The sequence below is a fragment of the Ictidomys tridecemlineatus genome, chromosome 5 (assembly GCF_052094955.1).
Source record: "Ictidomys tridecemlineatus isolate mIctTri1 chromosome 5, mIctTri1.hap1, whole genome shotgun sequence".
NCBI classification, from domain to species: Eukaryota; Metazoa; Chordata; class Mammalia; order Rodentia; family Sciuridae; genus Ictidomys; species Ictidomys tridecemlineatus.
In genome coordinates this window covers 42,681,008-42,700,268 of record NC_135481.1, presented here as the reverse complement: position 1 = coordinate 42,700,268, position 19,261 = coordinate 42,681,008, and the positions used below count along the sequence as shown (strand labels likewise).

At 37.4% G+C, this 19,261-nt stretch overlaps 1 protein-coding gene and 1 long non-coding RNA gene across 3 annotated transcripts in view; one reads left to right on the top strand and one right to left on the bottom strand.

The window, feature by feature from the left end:
* Window positions 1-13,262, top strand: part of Cdin1 (CDAN1 interacting nuclease 1) — a 254,240-nt gene extending 240,978 nt beyond the window's left edge. The window contains exon 11 of one of the 2 annotated variants that reach the window (XM_078049860.1): window positions 12,654-13,262. In XM_078049860.1, the coding sequence (XP_077905986.1) occupies window positions 12,654-12,714 (61 nt within the window). In that variant the 3' untranslated portion in view covers window positions 12,715-13,262. The remainder of the gene's footprint in view (window positions 1-12,653) is intronic. The other variant, XM_078049863.1, reaches the window with a different exon arrangement.
* Window positions 2,214-15,733, bottom strand: LOC144377775 (uncharacterized). Its single transcript, XR_013438848.1, has 2 exons — window positions 15,475-15,733; window positions 2,214-2,542 (listed from the first exon to the last, which is right to left on the bottom strand). It is a non-coding gene; the product is annotated as an uncharacterized LOC144377775 (long non-coding RNA).
* Between the last annotated feature and the right edge of the window lie 3,528 nt (window positions 15,734-19,261).

Sequence of the window (19,261 nt, the reverse complement as noted above, 5' to 3'; positions counted from 1 at the left end):
AAAAAAAAAACAGTGCCATAATAACTATATGTTAATGAGAAGAAGGAAATTAACTTAGATCCCTACCTCACACCATATACAAAACTAAAAATGGGGCAGGCACTGTGATGCACACCTGTAGTCCCAGCAGCTCAGGAGGCTGAGACAGGAGGATATTGAGTTCAAGGCCAGCCTCAGCAACTCAGTGAGACTGTCTCTAAATAAAATACAAAAAAAAAAAAAAATAGGGCTCAAAATGTGGCTCAGTGGTTGAGTACCCCTGAATTCAATCCCCAGTACCTCCCAAAAGAACAAAAACAAAAACTCAAAATGAATAAGATATAAACATAAAAGATAAAATTATAATTTTTTTAAAAATAGAAAAACATGGTTTGACCTTGGTAACAATTTATTAGACTGTAAAAAGCATGCATCATGAAAGAGATAATAATTAAACTTCATCAAAATGAAAAACTTCTGAAACTAAAAAAGAAACTAAAAAAGTCAAACTAAGAAACTAAAAAAGTCAAACCATAGCCTACAAGAAAATATTTACAAACTATATATTAACAAAGATGTTTATCCAAGATATGTTTTTTAAAAACTCTTATAACTCAATAAAAAGAATAAAAATGATCTAACTTTAGAAACAACAAATTATTTGATTGGATACTTCACAAAAGAAGACATGCAAATTTCCAATAAGTACAAGAAGGTATTCAACATTATTAGGTATCATGAAAATGAAAATTATAGCCACAAAATATATACAATCATTAGAATGACCCAAAAGTTTTTATTTGTCCTTCTTAGAAATACATAACAGTAGAATGTATTTTGAAATATCAAATATACATGGAGTATAACTTCCCATTCTTGTGGTTGTACAGGATGTGGAGTTACACTGGTTGTGTATTCATATATGAACTTCTGAAAGTTATGTCTGATTCATTCTACTGTCTTTCCTATCCCCATTCCCTTTCCCTTTTCTTCATTTACCTTTGTCTAATCCAATGAGCTTCTATTCTACCCCCTTCCTTATTTTGTATTAGCATCTACATATCAGAGAGAATATTTGGCCTTTAGTTTTTTGGGATTGACTTATTTCACTTAGCATGATAGTCTTCAGTTTTATCCATTGACCATCAAATGCCATAATTTCATTCTTCTTTATGGCTGAGTAATATTCCATTATGTATATATATATATCACATTTTCTTTATCCATCTATCTGCTGAAGGTCACCTATATTGGTTCCATAGCTTCAGTTTTTGTGAACTAAACTGCTATAATCGTTGATGTGGCTGCATCACTATAGTATGCTGCTTTTAAGTCCTTTTGGTATATGCTGAGGAGTAGGATAACTGGGTCAAAGGGTGGTTCCATTCCAAGTTTTCTGAGGAATCTCCATACTGCTTTCCAGAGTGGTTGTACCAATTTGTAGTCCCACCAGTAATGTATGAGTAAAACTTTTCCCCCATATCCTCATCAATGTTTATTATTACTTATATTCTTGATAATTGCCAAAATGACCAAAATTTTAAAGACTGACCATCTCAAGCTTTGGTAAAAATATGGGATAAAAGATTCTAATTATTCTCATACTAAAAATCCTGTGCTTCCACAGAATACAATACTATTCAGCAATAGAAGAGAATGTACTGTTGGCAAATGCACATCATATATAAATAAACCTCAAAAATGTGATGATTAGCAAAAGAGGCCCTATGCAAAAGAGTGTCCAACTCATATGAAACACTTAAAAAGAGAAGTTTAATTTTAGGAACAGAGAAGATCAATAGTTACCTGGGGCTTAGATGGAATGGGGAGAGATACAAGGGAACATAATGGAATGTTCTATAGTTTGTGCTGGCGATTACATGGAGTATAGATGCTGGTTAGAAGTAAGTAAACTTTATGCTTAAAATAGATTCATTTTTATTATATGTAAATGATACCTCCTTAGAGTTGATATTTTTCAAAAACTCTATTAACTCTGTTCACTGAGACTTTAATGCACCAGTACAAGGTAAAAAGGAGACTCTTCTTAATAGTACTTTGGTAAGTATTTAATGAAATATTTGAAACAGTATTTAGAAATCTTATGGAAGTTAACATAAATGAAAGTGGATTGTGTACATTATCATAATTAAATTAAACACAAGTCAGTAAAAATAACCCACAAAGTGAGCTTAGTTCCCAAAGGATACTGTAACAAAATACCATAAACAAGATGACTTAAAATGACAGAGATTTATTGTCTCACAGTTCTGGAAGTTAGATATCAGAAACCAAGGCACTGGCAGGACCGTGCTTCCTTTGAAACCTGTCAAGGAACTTCTCTCTGTTTTTTCCCAGCCTTTGGTTGTTCGATGCAGTCCTTGGCTTTCCTTGGACAGCAGGTGCAGAACTCTAGTCTCTGACTTTGTTGTCACATGGCCTTCTCCCTGTCTGTGTACATCCTCACCTGGCCATCTTCTAGTAAGGACACAGTCATATGTATTCTATTCATTAACTGAACATTTATAGAATACATATAATATGCCAGGCCTTGAGCTGGACCCTACAGACAAAAACATGAATAAAAAAACCCTCCTGTTATAAAACTTAGATCTCATAAAGAAAAGACCCAAAGGACTTAAAAACAGCATACTACAGGGACACAGCCACATCAATGTTTATAGCAGCACAATTCACAATAGCTAAACTGTGGAACCAACCTAGATGCCCTTCAGTAGATGAATGGATTAAAAAAATGTGGCATATATACACAATGGAATATTACTCAGCAATAAAAGAGAATAAAATCATGGCATCTGCAGGTAAATGGATGCAGTTGGAGAAGATAATGCTAAGTGAAGTTAGCCAATCCCCCAAAACACAAATGCCTAATGTTTTATCTGATATAAGGTGACTAACTCATAGTGGGGTAAGGAGGGGGAGCATGGGAGGAATAGAGGAACTCTAGATAGGGCAGAGGGGTGAGAGGGGAAGGGAGGAGGCAGGGGTTAGAAATGATGGTGGAATGTGATGAACATCATTATCCAAAATACATGTATGAAGACATGAATTGGTGTGAATATACTATGTATACAACCAGAGATATGAAAAATTGTACTCTATATGTGTAATAAGAAATGTAATGCATTCCACTGTCATTTATCTTTTTTAAATTTTTTTATTGATTTTTTAAAGAAAAGAGAACCAGTAAATAAATACTTAAAATATCTTGTGAGGGGCAGGAGTTGTGGCTCAGTGGTAGAGCGCTTCTCTGGCACGTGTGAAGTCCTGAGTTCGAGCCTCAGCATCGCATAAAAACAAACAGATAAATAAAAGATCCATTGATCATTTTAAACATATAAAGTATATATTTCTTAAATGTGCCATGCCACCATAGGAATTTTTTCAAAGTTCAAAGATGGCAGAGACAAGAGAGTGACTACTCATACTTGGGCATTTCTAGAAGATGGTGACATTTGAGTTGCAGGCTCCAGAAGGGGCATTCTTTCTCTAGGAAGGACAGGGCCAAGGGTTAAGGCACAGGAAATTTTTTTCCAGTCAACAAGACTAGCATATCCAAAAACATGGAAGCATGAGAAGCATACAGCCTGTTCAGGACATTATTGGCGGTTCAGACTTAACAGGTGACAGGTGCATGGCGTTATGAGGAAGAGCAGAGAAAAAGCCTGGAAGTTTTGTATATGGGGCCAGGTACTGATCAGCTTTCTGCACCGTGGCAGAAATTTAGGTGTATCCTATGGGAAATATAAAGTCAATTAAAAGCTATTTAGCAAAGACGTAATAATTTGTATTTGTAAGCAGGAAAGTGATAACTATATTCATAGAATTTATTAAAAGGAATCTAAAAAGTGTCTCCCACAATCAAGGCAATAGCAATTGAACAAGAAAATAAGGAGTGGCTTTAGGAAATATTTTAAAGGGAAAATTATTGCTAACAGTAATTGAGAAGAAGGGCGAACTCCCTAAGTACTTCACAGCATCAAGTGCAGAAGAGAAGATGGGTAAGACAATGTCATTTAAATATTTAGATTATTTATGTTACTCTTTTTGTACCAATGGATTTGGGGGTGCTTTGCAGGGACAGAAACATTTACAACAGGTTAAAAAAATAAAATAAATAAGAAAATGGAAGTAAAGAGAAGTAATTGAAATCAAGATTTAAATTTGGCACCCACAATGCATGCTGCATGACTTATACAATCACTTGATATGAAACAGATTTGGTTTGGAATTTCTTAACGGCCAGAGCAAAGAGAGATGTTACCTCAGTGCAGTATTCACAGTGCCCAAGGAGTAAAGATCAAAACCCAGCATTCCCTGTCCCTGAGAATGGAAAGAAAATTCCTGGAGAAAAGAGCCAAATGGTACACATCAAGCTGGAAGAACCATTGGGACAAGTGGAGATAGATAGATTAAAAATATGAATCCCGAGATCAAGAGAGAGGTCAGGTGTGCCCACCCAGGTGTGGGAATTATTGCCCCAGATTCGTATGAACTTCAAAATTTTTCATTGTTACCTCCTTCACTACTGCAAGAAGTTCATTAGCAGTAGAAATACATTGCTCCTATTAAAAATGAGAACATTGGCTTCTGGCTCCTGCTCCCACAGCCATTGTAGTACATTGAGATCCATAGAGCCAGCAAGGGGCAAGTGAGGCCCGGACAGGTACTGGGCAACTGTGTGCCTCACTGAGGATAAACAACTAAACATGGGCAGAGGAGATCCTAAAAAGCCCAGAGGCAAAATAGATAGATAGATAGATAGATAGATAGATAGATAGATAGATAGATAGATAGATAGATAGATAGATAGATAGATAGATCACCCTATGCATTCTTTGTGCAAGCTTGCTGGGAGGAGCACAAGAAGAAGCATCCAGACGCTTCAGTCAACTTCTCAGAGTTTTCTAAGAAGTTCTCAGAGATGGAAGACCATGTCTGCTAAAGAGAAAGGAAAATTTGAAGCCAAGGCAAAGGGGGACAAGGCCCGTTATGAAAGAGATTGAAAACCTGTACCCCTCCTAAAGGGGAAACAAAAAAGAAGTTCAAGAATCCCAATACACCCAAGAGGCCCCCCGGCAGCCTTCTTGTTCTGTTCTGAGTATCACCCAAAAATCCAAGGAGAACATCCTGGCCAATGCAAAGGTGATGTTGCAAAGAAACTGGGAGAGAGGTGGATTCCCACTGCTGCAGATGATAAAGAAAGCTGCCATGATGAAGGAAACATAAATAGGATATTGTTGCCTACTGAGCTAAAGGAAAAAAGACCCGATGCTTCAAAAAGGGGGGCTGTCAAGGCTGAAAAAAAGCCAGAAAAATAAGGAAGAGGAGGAAGATGAAGATGATGAGGATGAAGATGATGATGAATAAATTGTTTCTAGGGCAGTTTTTTTTTAATCTATAAAACATTTAACACTCCTGTACACAACTCACTCCTTTTAAAGAAAAATTGAAATGTAAGGCTGTGTAATTTTTGTTTTTAAACTGTACAGTGTCTTTTTTTTTTTTTTTTGTATAGTTAACACCCTAGCAAATGTGTCTTTAGATAACCCTGTCCTGGGGATATTTTTTCAATAGCCTGGTGCAGTATGTGAATTGTAAACTGGCATGGAAATTTAAAGGAGGTTTTTGTTGGTGCACAGCACAAAGTAGTTATATATATGGGGATAGTCATATCTTCAGTTGTCTCTGGTGAAGCTTATATAAAATGATTGTTGTTCTGTTAACTGAATTCCACTCTGTAATTGCAAAAAAAAAAAAAAGTTACAGCTGTTTTGTTGACATTCTGAATGCTGGTGTAAATACAATTTTTTATTAGCAAAAAAAAATTGAGAACATTGAAGATTATCAATGAAAGACTATGCCAAGAAAACTTCCAAGTTCTATTTCTCAAAAGGAAGTTCAGATGATTCTAGACCTCATCACACGGTGAAACTCTATGTGAGAATGAAAGTGGTACCACTCATAACTTCACTTCTGCACTTAAAACTGATCAAGTCCCACCTGCAATCAACAGCAAAGGTGTGTTTTAGTCCCTACTGTGTAGGACAATGACTGAGAAGTTTTTGTCACCACTTCCTTTAATGCTGTACATGTGTGTCAAGTTAGTTCAGTGCTGAGGTAATGACTTCTGGTGGAGATGGGGTCGGGGGAGGCAAGATTCAGCCACGACCAAAACTTATTGTTTTTAAAGATAACTAATGTTCACCATATGCTCATGTATGCTTCCTTGAAAACTAAGACACACTTTCAGATTTTCCCTGTTGCTGACTTAGAGAAAGAACATGCATGCAAGTGATTTAAAATCTTGAGTAATCTCCATTCCTCTGTTTTGACTTACAGCTCTCAGCCCTGCACACAAAATCAAAGTATGGACTTGGAGAATCCATATGCATTTTAAGAGACATTTAAGGGAATTCATTACTGCTGTTTAACTTTTTAAGCACATCCTGATGGCATCTGCCTAGAATTCCCCAGAAGCCACTGGATTCAAATCTTTATCAGTTTCATATATAATATCTCTGAAACCATCTGGTTTGGAACAGTTTAGGGAACACCGTCAAGCAAAAATCCTTCTAGTAGCTCTATACCTTTTAATTATCTCAAGTGTTTTTCCCTTCACTGAGTAGAACATGTCAAAACTTTCACATCACTCTGTAGTCATTCTTGGCTTTATGATACGATACTTTGAAATATTTCTGTTCTTATTTAATCTACGTTTGCACTTAAAATTAAGACACATAAAAATAATATTCATTTAGCATGTCCTTATGGGGTAACACTACCAATTTTAATGCTTCCATCACAAAGAGAGGGGAAATTCAGCTTTTCTATCAGTAAGCAATTAATTTCAAAGTCAATAAAATGATAAAGAAAATATTTGGACTCATTGACATCTGAGCTTACCATACCCTCTTTCCCAAAGCAGAAATGTGATATTCATAAGCAGCTATAGAGGCACAGTATGGAAAATTAATTCCAAAGAACAGCAGTATAAATGCTGTATTTTGCTTTCAGCTTCGGCAGATTTTTATCTTGAGTAATAGCTTAAAAGATTAACCAGCTATTCATTTCCTAAGCCTGAACACACACCTCACAGTAGAAAACAAATTGGCATTTGGAGTTCCTGGATAAAGTGCTATTCAAAGTGACTCCATAGTCATTAAAACATTGAGTTGGTTTTGTGAATGGCATCAGTGAAAAATCTTTCTCATGTAAAGAAAGCAGTAGGAATAAACTTTAAGTCAAAGGCAAGTTCTTCTGGTCCCTCATCCACAATGTTTATCCCAGTGGGATGTGATACAGTCTGTGCAATTGCTATGTTCCACAGTAATTATAAAGAGCAATAACATGTGGTATGAATAGAACACGTAACAAAGAACAGCAGTAGATGGTAAAATAAACCACTGGTTATGTCAAAACTAATAACTTATTGACTCATGCAGAGTCAATGAGTTAAGAGGTCAGATGAGCCCTGCGTTTATGCCTTACTAATAATACACATGGCTTTTTCTGGTTCCTCATTTTCAACAGTGCCTTCAGAACCATTTTAAAGATTATGTGAAATTGACTGGGTTTCATTAATGGCTTATGTGAGAACATGTGCTCATGTCTTCGAAAGGAAGGTCCAAGATAGTCAACGTAAGCATATTCCTTTTTGCAGCTTCTGGGAAGAGGCAGAGTGTTCTAAGACCTCTTGCCATAAATACAGCATTCACTATCGTAGAAAATAGCATCCATCTTTTTTCGAAATGGAAGTAGTTGTACAATGTGACACCCCAAGCATCTTTAAAATGTTATGTATCATAGTGTACTTAAAAAAGCAGTGCACTTCTCATTGATCTTCCCATTTTACTTTGATTTAAAATGCAGATCTTTTCTTCCTATTGAAATCTTTGCATTTTTATTTATAAATATATGGGGGGAATCCATTTCAGACATATGAAGCCTCATAAATTACATTGGGTAGTTGAAACAGTGTGCGCCTATGCCATGGATTGAACATCCTCCTTTATTAGAATGCTATTTATTGCCACCAGCTGCACTGCTTAGCTAAGAAAGTTCTTGACACTAGCGATTGCTTTTCAGCACCACTGCTTCCGGCTGCTAACAGGGGCTTCTATTTCCAAATGAAGCCACCCCTCTCAAGCTCTTCCTTCTGCTACACAGATACCTCCTGTCACGGTGATGCTGGGGAATGGATGGGGGATGGGACTCCACCCACTCATGCTCTGTGATCTCCAAGGCTGTAAATCTCATGGCTTTGAGATTTCTCGCCTAATAGCACGGGCCTGAAAGCTGTCAAAGGCATTCAGGGAATCTACCCAACAGTAATGGATTTTTCAAAATTAAGATGTGAATTTAGCTTGCGATCAAAGGGTATTTCAGAGTCATCAGCGTGTATTTGAGAAGAGAAGCATGGCGCACATCAGCAGTAGACACTGGTCTCTATTTTATTACATTTTACAGCAGGAAAAACTAGACAAAGGTAATTACTCTTCTTCTGTTAAAGACTATTATTACACTTGCCTGAACAGTTAACCCTGCTGTTATTTTCTCTGCTGCCTGTGCCGATGGCATCCAGACCATCCAAGCAGGAAAGGTATAGAAATAGGGGTCTCAGCTCATTTCCTATTGCACAGTAAGTCCACTTTGAAAGGTAATCTTCCAAGCCACATGTGTGTGCACCAACACACCAACATATTCCGTTATTTGTTGGCGGATTGGTGTCTGTGTCTTACATGCTGGTTTGAACACTGACTCTTTTTTTTTTTTTTTTAAATGCTTCCACACATAATTGGGCTCCCAGAGCCCACAGAGCTAACAGCGGCAGTCAGTGACAGGAGGAGACCTCCCTCTGTTAACATGGAAACAGAATTTCCCTGCTCTCCTCCAGAAAGGAAATTCCCTCTAGGTCAAGGTTGAGGCTCTCTGCAGCGTGAGGAGGGCGGGATTATGTGGAAGATACCTTAACCCATGATCCTAGAGAGCTCTCTTGAAGTGGTGTCAGGCCCTTCAGCCTTCATGAGCAGCAAATTTCTCCCCTTGACTAAACAAGAGGACAAGCAGAAAATTGATTTCTAGACATTACCTTGGAGATACAGACTGAAAATTAGAACTTCAAGCCTCTTTGCCGCAACCAAAAGCTCAGGCAGAGAAAGGCCCTGAGTGTTCTCCTTTTCAGGTTTGGAAATGCAACTGTTAAACCCTTTCAAGATAAAAATCATTGCTCTTCTCCTTGGACTGGGCTTCCAATTCAACAGGAGATCGAGTTAAAACAATACAGCCCTGTGGCTCTTACTTGCAATAACTTTCACCTGAGGTTCATCAACCACTCCACAGGCAAGTAGCCTTATCTGCATCATAATAGGGCAGAAACCACAGTACAAAATTGTCACCTCTGATTTCCACAGTGCCATCCATTAGCTGGGAGGAGCAGACAGGGATACTTGACACCCAACTTGGATTTTTGTTTGTTTTGTTTTGTTTCCTTTAGGGCCAATCTCCAACATGATATTGACTAGAAAGAATGATAGAGATAACATGCATTCAAAAAGCATCACATGGAAAAGTGAAAATGCTGAATAAAAATGGAGGCTAGGTGCTGATGGATGTCTGAACTGACAGCAGAAGCCTAAAGGAACAACCAGATGCAATCCCAGCAGCTGGGGAGACTGAAAGCCGAAGGATCGAAAGTTCAAGGACAGCCTCAGCAACTTGGCAAGGTCCTAAGCAACTTAGAGAGGCCCTGTCTCAAAAAATAAAAAAAGTGTGGTATGTGACTCAGTGATCAAGCACTCCTGGGTTCAATCCTCAGTACCAAAAAAAGGTACATGAGGATCTACCATCAATTTGTATGTTTCCTAACCTTCTGCACACTGTTGTAGTCTTCTCTGTTATTCATGCAAATTTTCTTCTTTAAAATTTCTGAATTTGAGTTAGATATTAAGATATTAAGCAAATTGGGGTTACCTAACAATTATTAGTTCTCTCATTTTATTTTTAAAAAATCATTAAATAGCTGAATCTAATTTTCAGTTTAGGAAAATAAATACTGTGAGTAAATCAATTAATTGATATTCTGATGTTCTGCCTGAATTTCTCCATTCATTATATCAGATCAGCAGAATAAACATCAGTAGATGGCATTAGTAATTATCTTTCATCTCAAATGAACCCAGTAGAATGAAGAAACTCAATCTGCAAGATTTTATTTTGGTTGTAAGAAAGTAAAACAAATAAATTTCAGTAATTATGCTCAACAGAATTAAACAGAATAAAGTCAACTTAATGCTCATGGAATCTAGAACCAGACTAATTTGATATTCTGGCTTTGCTCCTGATTAGCTGTGTGACACTGGGCAAGTTGTATAACTTTTCAATGCCTCATCTGTAAAATGAGTAAAATAGCTTACCATATAGAATTGTCCTGAAAAATAATATGTTCTAAGTATGCTAAGACTCAAAGTATATAAACTAGATTTATTAGAATATCAAAATATTTTCTTAGGTGGGCGCAGTCGCACACTCCTGCAATCCCAGTGGCTAGGGCAGCTGAGGCAGGAGGATAGTGAGTTCAAAGCCAGCCTCAGCAACTTTAGGGCACTAAACAACTCAGTGAGACCCTGTCTCTAAATAAAATACAAAACAGGGCTGAGAATGTGGCTCAGTGGTTGAGTGGCCCAAAGTTCAATCCCTGGTACCAAAAATTAATAATAATAATTTTTCTTAAATAAACATCCACAAGAGAGTTTGCAAATATCTTCTGCTTGGTGTGGCACAAAACATAGTTTACAATTCTGTACCATCTCTTAGTACGTTGATTTGGCTTTCCTGGTTAGATTAATCTCTTTTCTCCGAATATTATCCTCTTGTTTCATTTCACTGCATATTAAGACCAAATACCTGCTCTTCCCCTCTTAGAGAGCCACTGAAATCCCTCTTTCCCACAGAACATTGCCTGACTTGTATAAGTAAGATGATAAATCTCTTTCCCCTTCAGTTTCAACAAGCTACTTATACAACACAAACACCGAGCACACCGAAGCTTGTAAGTCAATGTTTACATTACATCCTAGTGAATGTTTTTTGCAATGTGCACTGTATAAATTGTAGGCTTCTTGCCAGAGCAGAAGCTTTGCACACTTGATTTGCTTCATAGGTTCATATTTAACCATAACTGAGGGAAGGAGTGATGTTTTGAGAAGACTTTGTGTTGCCTAACACCCCCCCCAAAATGAAAGTTTTAGGGAAGAAGACCAGGGAGATATTTTATCCTTCACGTCTTAGGAAGAGAGAGCCTGACAACGAGGAGGATTCTAGGAGAAAGAACAATCACACGAGGGATGTCGTCTCAGTTAATCTCTGAGCGATGGCCCCTTTAAAAAGGCTGTTGTCTGCTTAAAAGAAGATCAGGAGTCATGGCGGTTCTGCTTGAGATGTGTGTACACGAAAAAGGCTTTCCTTGGTTGGGGAGCTTTAATTCTCCTGACTCCAGTGCTCAGTTAGATGAATGACAGGATTCAGGCTGAGATCTCGGCTCTGCCGTAATCTCTGCTTTTGCCAATTGTGAGTGTGAACCTCTTGTGTTGGTTAGCTTTTCATCAATGCGACAAAAACCTGAGAAAGAAAACTTGAAGGTGGAAAGATGTGTTTGGGCTTACGGTTTTAGAGGTCTCAGCCCATGGTCAGCTGCCTCTATGGCTGTGGGCCTGAGGTGTGGCAGAACATCATAAAAGAAGGGTGTGGCAGAGGAGGATGATCTTCTCATGGCAGCTGTCAGAAAGTAGAAAGAGAAAAAAGAAAGAAAGGGGTCCAGCATAAGATACAATCGCATATAAGATACACCATTTCTTACCACTTCCCACGAGTCCATTCAACTGTGAATCCATCAATTGATTGATATCAAGGGGGCTGGAGCCCCCATGATCCAATCACTTCCCCAAAGCCCCACTTCTAACATTGCTGCACTGAGGCTTGAGCCTTCAACACATGAGCCTTTTGGGCAAATTCCAGATCCAAAGCATAACACCTGCCCATCAGAATTATATCAGCCGGTATGGCTGTTTGCTATAGAAAGTTAAAAGGATTATTTGAGACCCAAAAGCCATGAAGGGTCCACCTGAAGGAAAGTACTCAAAGGTATCAACAAAGGCAGTAAAAGTGTGCCCTGTCTCCTGGATGTTTTATGACTTGACTCTAGATGTGAATTGACAATAAAACACCTAGTCCTAGAATTAGATTCTGATTTGTCCATTAGCTGATATACAAATAGTTATTGAGAATTTAGCATGTACAGAAGTAGAGGTTGCTTCTCCAAAGGGATCCTGTGACATTCTCCTTAAAAAAAAAAAAATCAAACCCTTTCTCTGAAAGCACTTTCCCTACTCAGAAATCTATAACTTTCCACCCAGCTTCTCCTCAAGAGAGACTCGCTAATTATTACCGTGGTGATTTTTCTCTTTTCTTAGATTAAGTGAAAACAAAGCAGCTGTCAGAAAAGTGTACTTGACTAACAATGTTAGAAGTAAAGAAAGTAGCTTATAGTTATACATTTATTTTTCCATAATTTATAATAAAGTGAAATTTGGAAGGAGTCAACAGGTCAACCAACATTTGAGGAAAGAGACTCACTCATCTGTTTGGTTTTCTAGATGCTGTGATTTCACCAAAGAAGAAATGATAATGGAAAAGATGGAAGAAAACCAAGAATAGCAAGGGCAGAAATAGAGAAAGCAAGGAGCCAAAAGAGAGGTGGAGAGTTGAGGAAGACAAAACAGAAAAGGAAAGCGGATCACTTTATTACACACGTTGACTGCTACCTGCAAAAGCATCTACCAGTGAATCTGCTTAAAAACGAAACCATAATTTGACAATCAATAGTCCCAAAGGGATTGTTTTTTCATTATTTCTAAAATAAAGTAAAAATTATGATAGCCAGGTGCAATGTCCCACATCTGTTGAGGCAGAAGGATCACAAGTTTCAGAACAACCTCAGCAACTGAACAAGATCCTGTTTCAAAAATAAGTGGGTCTGGGGAGGTAGCTAAGTGGTAGAACACTGTGTGTGTAGAGACCTGGGTTTGATTCCCAGTACCACAAAATGGTGATGATGACAATGATGATGATAAAGCAAATGCATTTTATTGTATTAGTAATGAAATATTTCAATTCAGTACTTATTAGAATCAAGAAGAATGAATCAAATATTGATTTTTGTTGTTGCTGTTCTAATTTTCCTAATAAAATTGTGATACAGAAAATCCCACTCATTTTTTCACACTCAGTTGTCCTGTATTGTCACCTGGAACACATTTGAAGTTTTTTTTTTCACTTGGTTTTTCTAAGGATATCACTAAAAGTCTTTGATAATCACATTCTCTATTTAGTGATCCTTCTGTTTTCTAATTTTTCTTTTCTAGTTGTTAAATAAACACTACCAGATTGTTTTATATTGAGCAATGACTTAAAAAGTGACTTTTGCAGCTCATCAACATTACTTTATTTTCATGAAATTATACATTTTTTTGGTACTGGGGATTAAATCCAGGGGCATTTTACCACCAAATCACAGCATCAGCACTTTTTAATTTTTAATTTTGATAAACAAAAAGACTCATTAAGTTGCTGAGGCTGGGGGCTGGGGACTTGGCTCAAGCAGTAGCGTGCTCGCCTGACATGCGTGCGGCCAGGGTTCAATCCTCAGCACCACATACAAACAAAGATGTTGTGTCCGCCAAAAACTTAAAAAAAATAAATATTAAAAAAAAAAAAAGTTGCTGAGGCTGATTTCCAGCTCGCAATCCTTCTGCCTCAGCCTCCCAAATCATTGGGATTAGCAGTCCCACCACACTGGGCTGTAAAATTATGCATCTTTTAAGATATATGGGATTTTTCTTTATAGTCAACTTGTATTATTTTGTATCATGTTGTTAACTTTTTATAGCATTTGATGGTCACTGTCATAATAGGCTGATATAAATATTCTGTAAGACAGGAAATTAATTTCTAAGGGTCACCATTCCAAGAGTTATAAACTACTAACAAGTGAGTATAGATTGAAAAGATTAATAATCAGAGTTATTGATAGCTGGGTATAAAAATAATTGCTGGTGACTAGATGATTAAATGATTTTTTTTTTGAGAAAAAGGAAAAAGAAGGTTTATTGCTTTGCTAGCAAAGGAGAAACACAGGAGACTCCTGTCCCAAAGTCTTTGATTCTGCCCATCAATAGGAATAGGGGACATTTAAAGACGTTAATCAAAGACTGCATTCCATGTGTTCTCTCTTGGAGTTGTAATTTACTTGTTAATTTGGGAGACAGTCATTTCTGAGATCTTCTGGTACCAGCCCCAAAGTATGGATTACTTCATTCCTATGGAAGGGGGGTGTACTCAAGGACAGATAAATCTGCCTAGGATGGGGAAGAAAGTTAATTCTGTTTCCCCTGAGATTAGGAAGGGGTAGAGACTAGGGAGGAGCAGGGAAGAGGAAGAGAAAAAAATATGTCCATTTTAAAAATAAGTTGCAGTGACAGAGCAGCAAAGGCCATACTCAAAACATAAAGTGGACCACTGTTTCATTTCCTACTGTCCATTTCTACATTTCATTTATATGGAAAAATGGACAATGACATCTCCCAGCTGCTTCCTACTGAAAGGGAACAGAGTTGAGTGAAGTAACCCAAGGTCTTTTTTCTCTATTAGGTGGGGTTTGGACAGTTATGGGTATTCAGCATCAGAGCAATTCAGAGGTCCATAGTGGCTGTTGACTGGACAAAGCATACATAGGGCAATGATCATGCTAAAACAGCAAAGCATTACTTTTTTCATAAACAATTAGCACAAAAGCAATTAGTATTTAAGCTAGTCTCTGAAAAAAATAGAAACTCATAATCATATCTGTGAAAAACAGATCAAGTTTATGAATATAGGAAGTTAGGAAGATTTGTAAGCCAATGAGATCGGGCTCAAATTAACTCAGGACAAACTTGTGAGTCCTTGGTGATCCTTATTATTAGGCACTCTCACACAAGAACGCTTCCTTTATACCCCACAGCTTTAATTACTTTTGGTAAGGCTGACACAAGTGTATATCTTAAGTTACACTTAAAGAAATTGTTCTTTTCTTTTAAATGTTCCATAAGACTGTGCTTAGGCTATACTCTCCTGCCAGGTGTTTTAAGACCATGTTTGTCAAAACTGACTTGTTCCTATCTAAAGAGTCAGCTGAGAGTCCTCAGAGATCACTCTTGGGGACTTGGGCCAAACCTCTTGGTTGCTTTAGGTTTCCTTTACCAGTGGTGTCATTTGTCAGGATGGGGCAGGGTCCTTCTGACCATACATGGCTTCTTTTGGAAGCATCAGGGACATTTTCCTCTCCAATGACCCTCCTCTTTGCAGAATATGCACTGATTGGCTTCCTGTTCCCTAGGGTCCTATTGATGTCCCTGATCAGCAGATCGAGTGACTCACCAAAGTTGCAGGTCCCAGAGGGGGTCCCATCATTCTCTGGATCTTGGCTCACATTAGAGGGCAAGGAACAAAAATGTTGGCTGCTTTTTCCTTGGCTCTTTTACTTCCTTGACTTTGATCTCCAAGTGTTTGGTTTTAAACAGCCAGCAAGCAAGTTTCACCAGTCTTAAAGAGAAAGTAAGAGGTTATAATTTCAATATCTATAATTTTACTGTTACCCCTTTCATTTAATTGGGGTTAGTATTAGTCCTGGAAATCAGCATAGATACTATTTGTCCTGTAGGTGATAGTTTATTATCTCAAATTAACCCAGGTTGGTGTTTTTTTGGTTTCATTTTGTTTTTATTTTTGTTTTTCTTTCTTTTTTAGAAACAGCACCTCTGCAAAACATTAACAGGCAACAGTTATAAAGTGTAAAAAGGAAAATACAAAATGAAGTTAACAGAGCAAAAACAGATTCAGTTTGTGTAATAGCTATAAACAAAGAAAAATGACTTTTATGATCTTGAACCTTACTTAGTTAGATATTATATCCCTTGTTTGAGATCACACTAATCTTTACAACAAAAATCAATCTTTTGAACACAACTTTAAATGAACTGAAGTGTAGCCTATTTTTGGAGCCATTCTAACATGGAGTAAGGTAGGAGACAGAGCCTTATCTCAGGTAAGATAGAGCTCTTCCCAAATAAAAATACAACATTACATTTGAAACATGAATCAAAGAAAGTCTAAGAGAGCTTTTAACTTTCTTTTTGTGGAAAAAGTGGCAGAATGTTTCCATGTTTTACACTGTTACCTTTAAACAGATAAGGCTCTCCTTATTATCTTTCAAAATGCATTTAAATCCAGTGTGAAGAATAACACAAAATTGTATATAAAACTTATTGACAACTGAGTAATTTATCCAGCTATAAAACATCAAATGACATGAATAAAAGCCAACCAAATTTGTTATTTCTATGTAAATCTAAAACTTTTGCTACAAATAATTTTAGATTGGAGAACACCAATTTGGTAAAATGCCCTCCCAGCTTTACATTTAAATAAGTTTTAACTTAATGTACAATTTAGAATCCAGAGTGTACAGTAACAATAATCATAGGTTTGCTTGGGTAAAAAAAAAGAAAATAAAAGGATAGCCTTAAGTCTTGTATACATTTAAGAAATAATGTTAATGATCAGAAATTGACTTAGTTAAAGCAAACAGATATAAGACAGGTCTTCAAATGACAGTGTTACCTTTCTATGTCAAATACAATGTATAAGACAGCACTTACTGCTTATCTTGCTGGTAAACTTACATAAACTTTCATTTTATAAACTTTTACATAACACTTAGATAAGGCTTAGACAGATATAGTTCTCAGATGCATACATATATCTTGTCACATATATTGGGAGTGTCAACTATATTATTATAATCTAAGTAACAGTTGTTTGTTTAAAGTCATAATCATTTATGACTTTAAAACAGATACAAACCCTAATTCCTTTAAGATTTAGTATCCCCAAGTAATAAAACCTAACAAATACAAGAAAATTATCTTGATAGATAAGAGCAGATCAATGTTTCAGACTTTGTTTCATATCATTACATTAAAAAACTTCAAATAATTCTGACTGTGCTGATTATAGTCAATTTAATCACAAACACAAACTTTTTGAGATTTACCTTCCACAAACCTTCTGCAACTTACTTAAACATCTACAACTTGTATATATCCTTAGTTTTGTCCTCTTTCATCTTGGACTTTTGCCTCAAAATATTGCTTTACCAGACAACATACTTTCTCATCCAGAAACATTTGTTTTACCTTCTAATTTTTCATACTAAAATATATTTCAATTCCTATAACTTTATTTTCTTTTTTAGTTTTCAACCTTTTCCTAAATTCTTATTCTAAAATAATCCTTATAAATGTTTTTTGTGCATTGTAGGAGTTCTGTGTTTGGGATTGGGTCTCTGATACTCTTCGTGATTGTGGCATGCTTGGTGGCTAGGAAGTTTCTGTGCAAAGGTACAGAATGCCTGGCTGCTGGGAAACTCCTGTGTCAAAGACACGGGGATGCCTGGCGCTGTAGCAATGTTCTTCATGAGGAAGCTCTGTGTTAAGAATTTTATCAGGGCTGGGGTAGTGGCTCAGCAGTAGAGCGCTCGCCTAGCACATTCGAGGCCCTGGGTTGGATCCTCAGCCCCACATACAAATAAATAAATAAAGGTATTGTGTCCAACTACAATTTAAAAAATAAACATTAAAAAAAAAGAGTTTTATCAGTTTTGACCTTCATCTTAGGCATGTAACTCCTGGGAATAAAGGAACTTGCTTGCTAGGTAACTGAAATTTTTCACCAAGCTCCAGTGCTTCTAGATCTGCCCACTTAACAGTAACTTTAGACAATGGACTTTCTTGAGAGCTGCACAAAGCTCCTGATGTTGCATTTTGTAACAGTGAAACGTAACTGCAGAATAGCAACCTTACTGATACTCTAAACAATAATGTAGTTATGGTACTAAGGACCTAATGTAACCCATTGATATAAATAAACATGGCCACTTGGACAGGGAGCCACTTTCCTGCCTTTGCACCTTGTCTTTCTGTCTCCCTTTATTATTTCCTTACAGCTCATTTAATTTACACAACAAATTTCATCCTAGGAGAGGGATCAGATAATCTGGATTATACAAAAACTGTGTCTTAACTGTTTCTCTCCCAGGTGGCATTCAAGGGGTTGGGGCACAGGATATTTTTGACCCTGATCAGTCTCTGTTATCGTTATCATGATGCCATCAACTCTCAGTTGTACCCACTGTCAATTGTACCCAGAGGCTCCTTTGGGCCTTTTTCTTATACTAGACATATTTATATACAATGGAGGAGGCCCTTTCCATCCTTTCTTTAGGCTTTCACGAAGAACCCTTTGCAGAGACTGCCTAAAACACACTGGTTGGGCTTAGTTTTTGTCTTTTTCTTTGCTGGGAGCAGTTATTTATTCTTCCAGATTCCCAGGACATTTACTTTGATAGGAATACTGTTGTAGCAAGAATTGCTCTGCCTCAGTGATGAATATCCCCTGGCTAAATGGGGTGTCCTGTAAGATTTTTAAGGGAGAGATTATTCCTGTCCTTAGGTCATAAACTGGCAATGTTTGAACCTACTGCCACACTCTTGTGGCCAGCAGCATCTTTGCCCTCCCCCAGGGAAAAAAGGGGCTGGAAGGCAGGGGAGAGGCCAGGTTCACTTTGGCCCTTTTTTTTTTTTAACAGCTCAGGCAATTCTTCTGCACACCACCACCACCACCACCCCCAGTTTACAGCTGGTTTTCTTGACCCACAGTGAGATGATCTGCAGCTGCCTGGGACCAGGCTGGGAAACAGTGCTAGAAGTGCCAGCACTGGATTTAAAAGACTGAAATATTTTTTAACCCTTTCTTTCAATGTCCTGCTATCCCTTGTATACCAGGGGCAGTGCCTTTTGGCACCTTCAAATTAGTTCCTATCTGTTCAGACCACTTATCAGGCAACTGCAATAATGCCTGTACCTGCAGAATCTTTTTCATATGCTTTACCCCCTGACAGACCAACTTCGACTTCAGAATTGTATAATAATCCAGGAAAACCATCCAAAGTCCAAACTGTGTCATAGTAAACCCTCTTAGACATATTTGTCCCTATAGGTGGCCCATGCAGCCAAGATCTCTATGCTCAAGAGACTAGCAGTAAGATGAAGACAGCATGGCTCATGTCTTAAAGGACCAGTGACAGACAAAACAACAACAATAACAA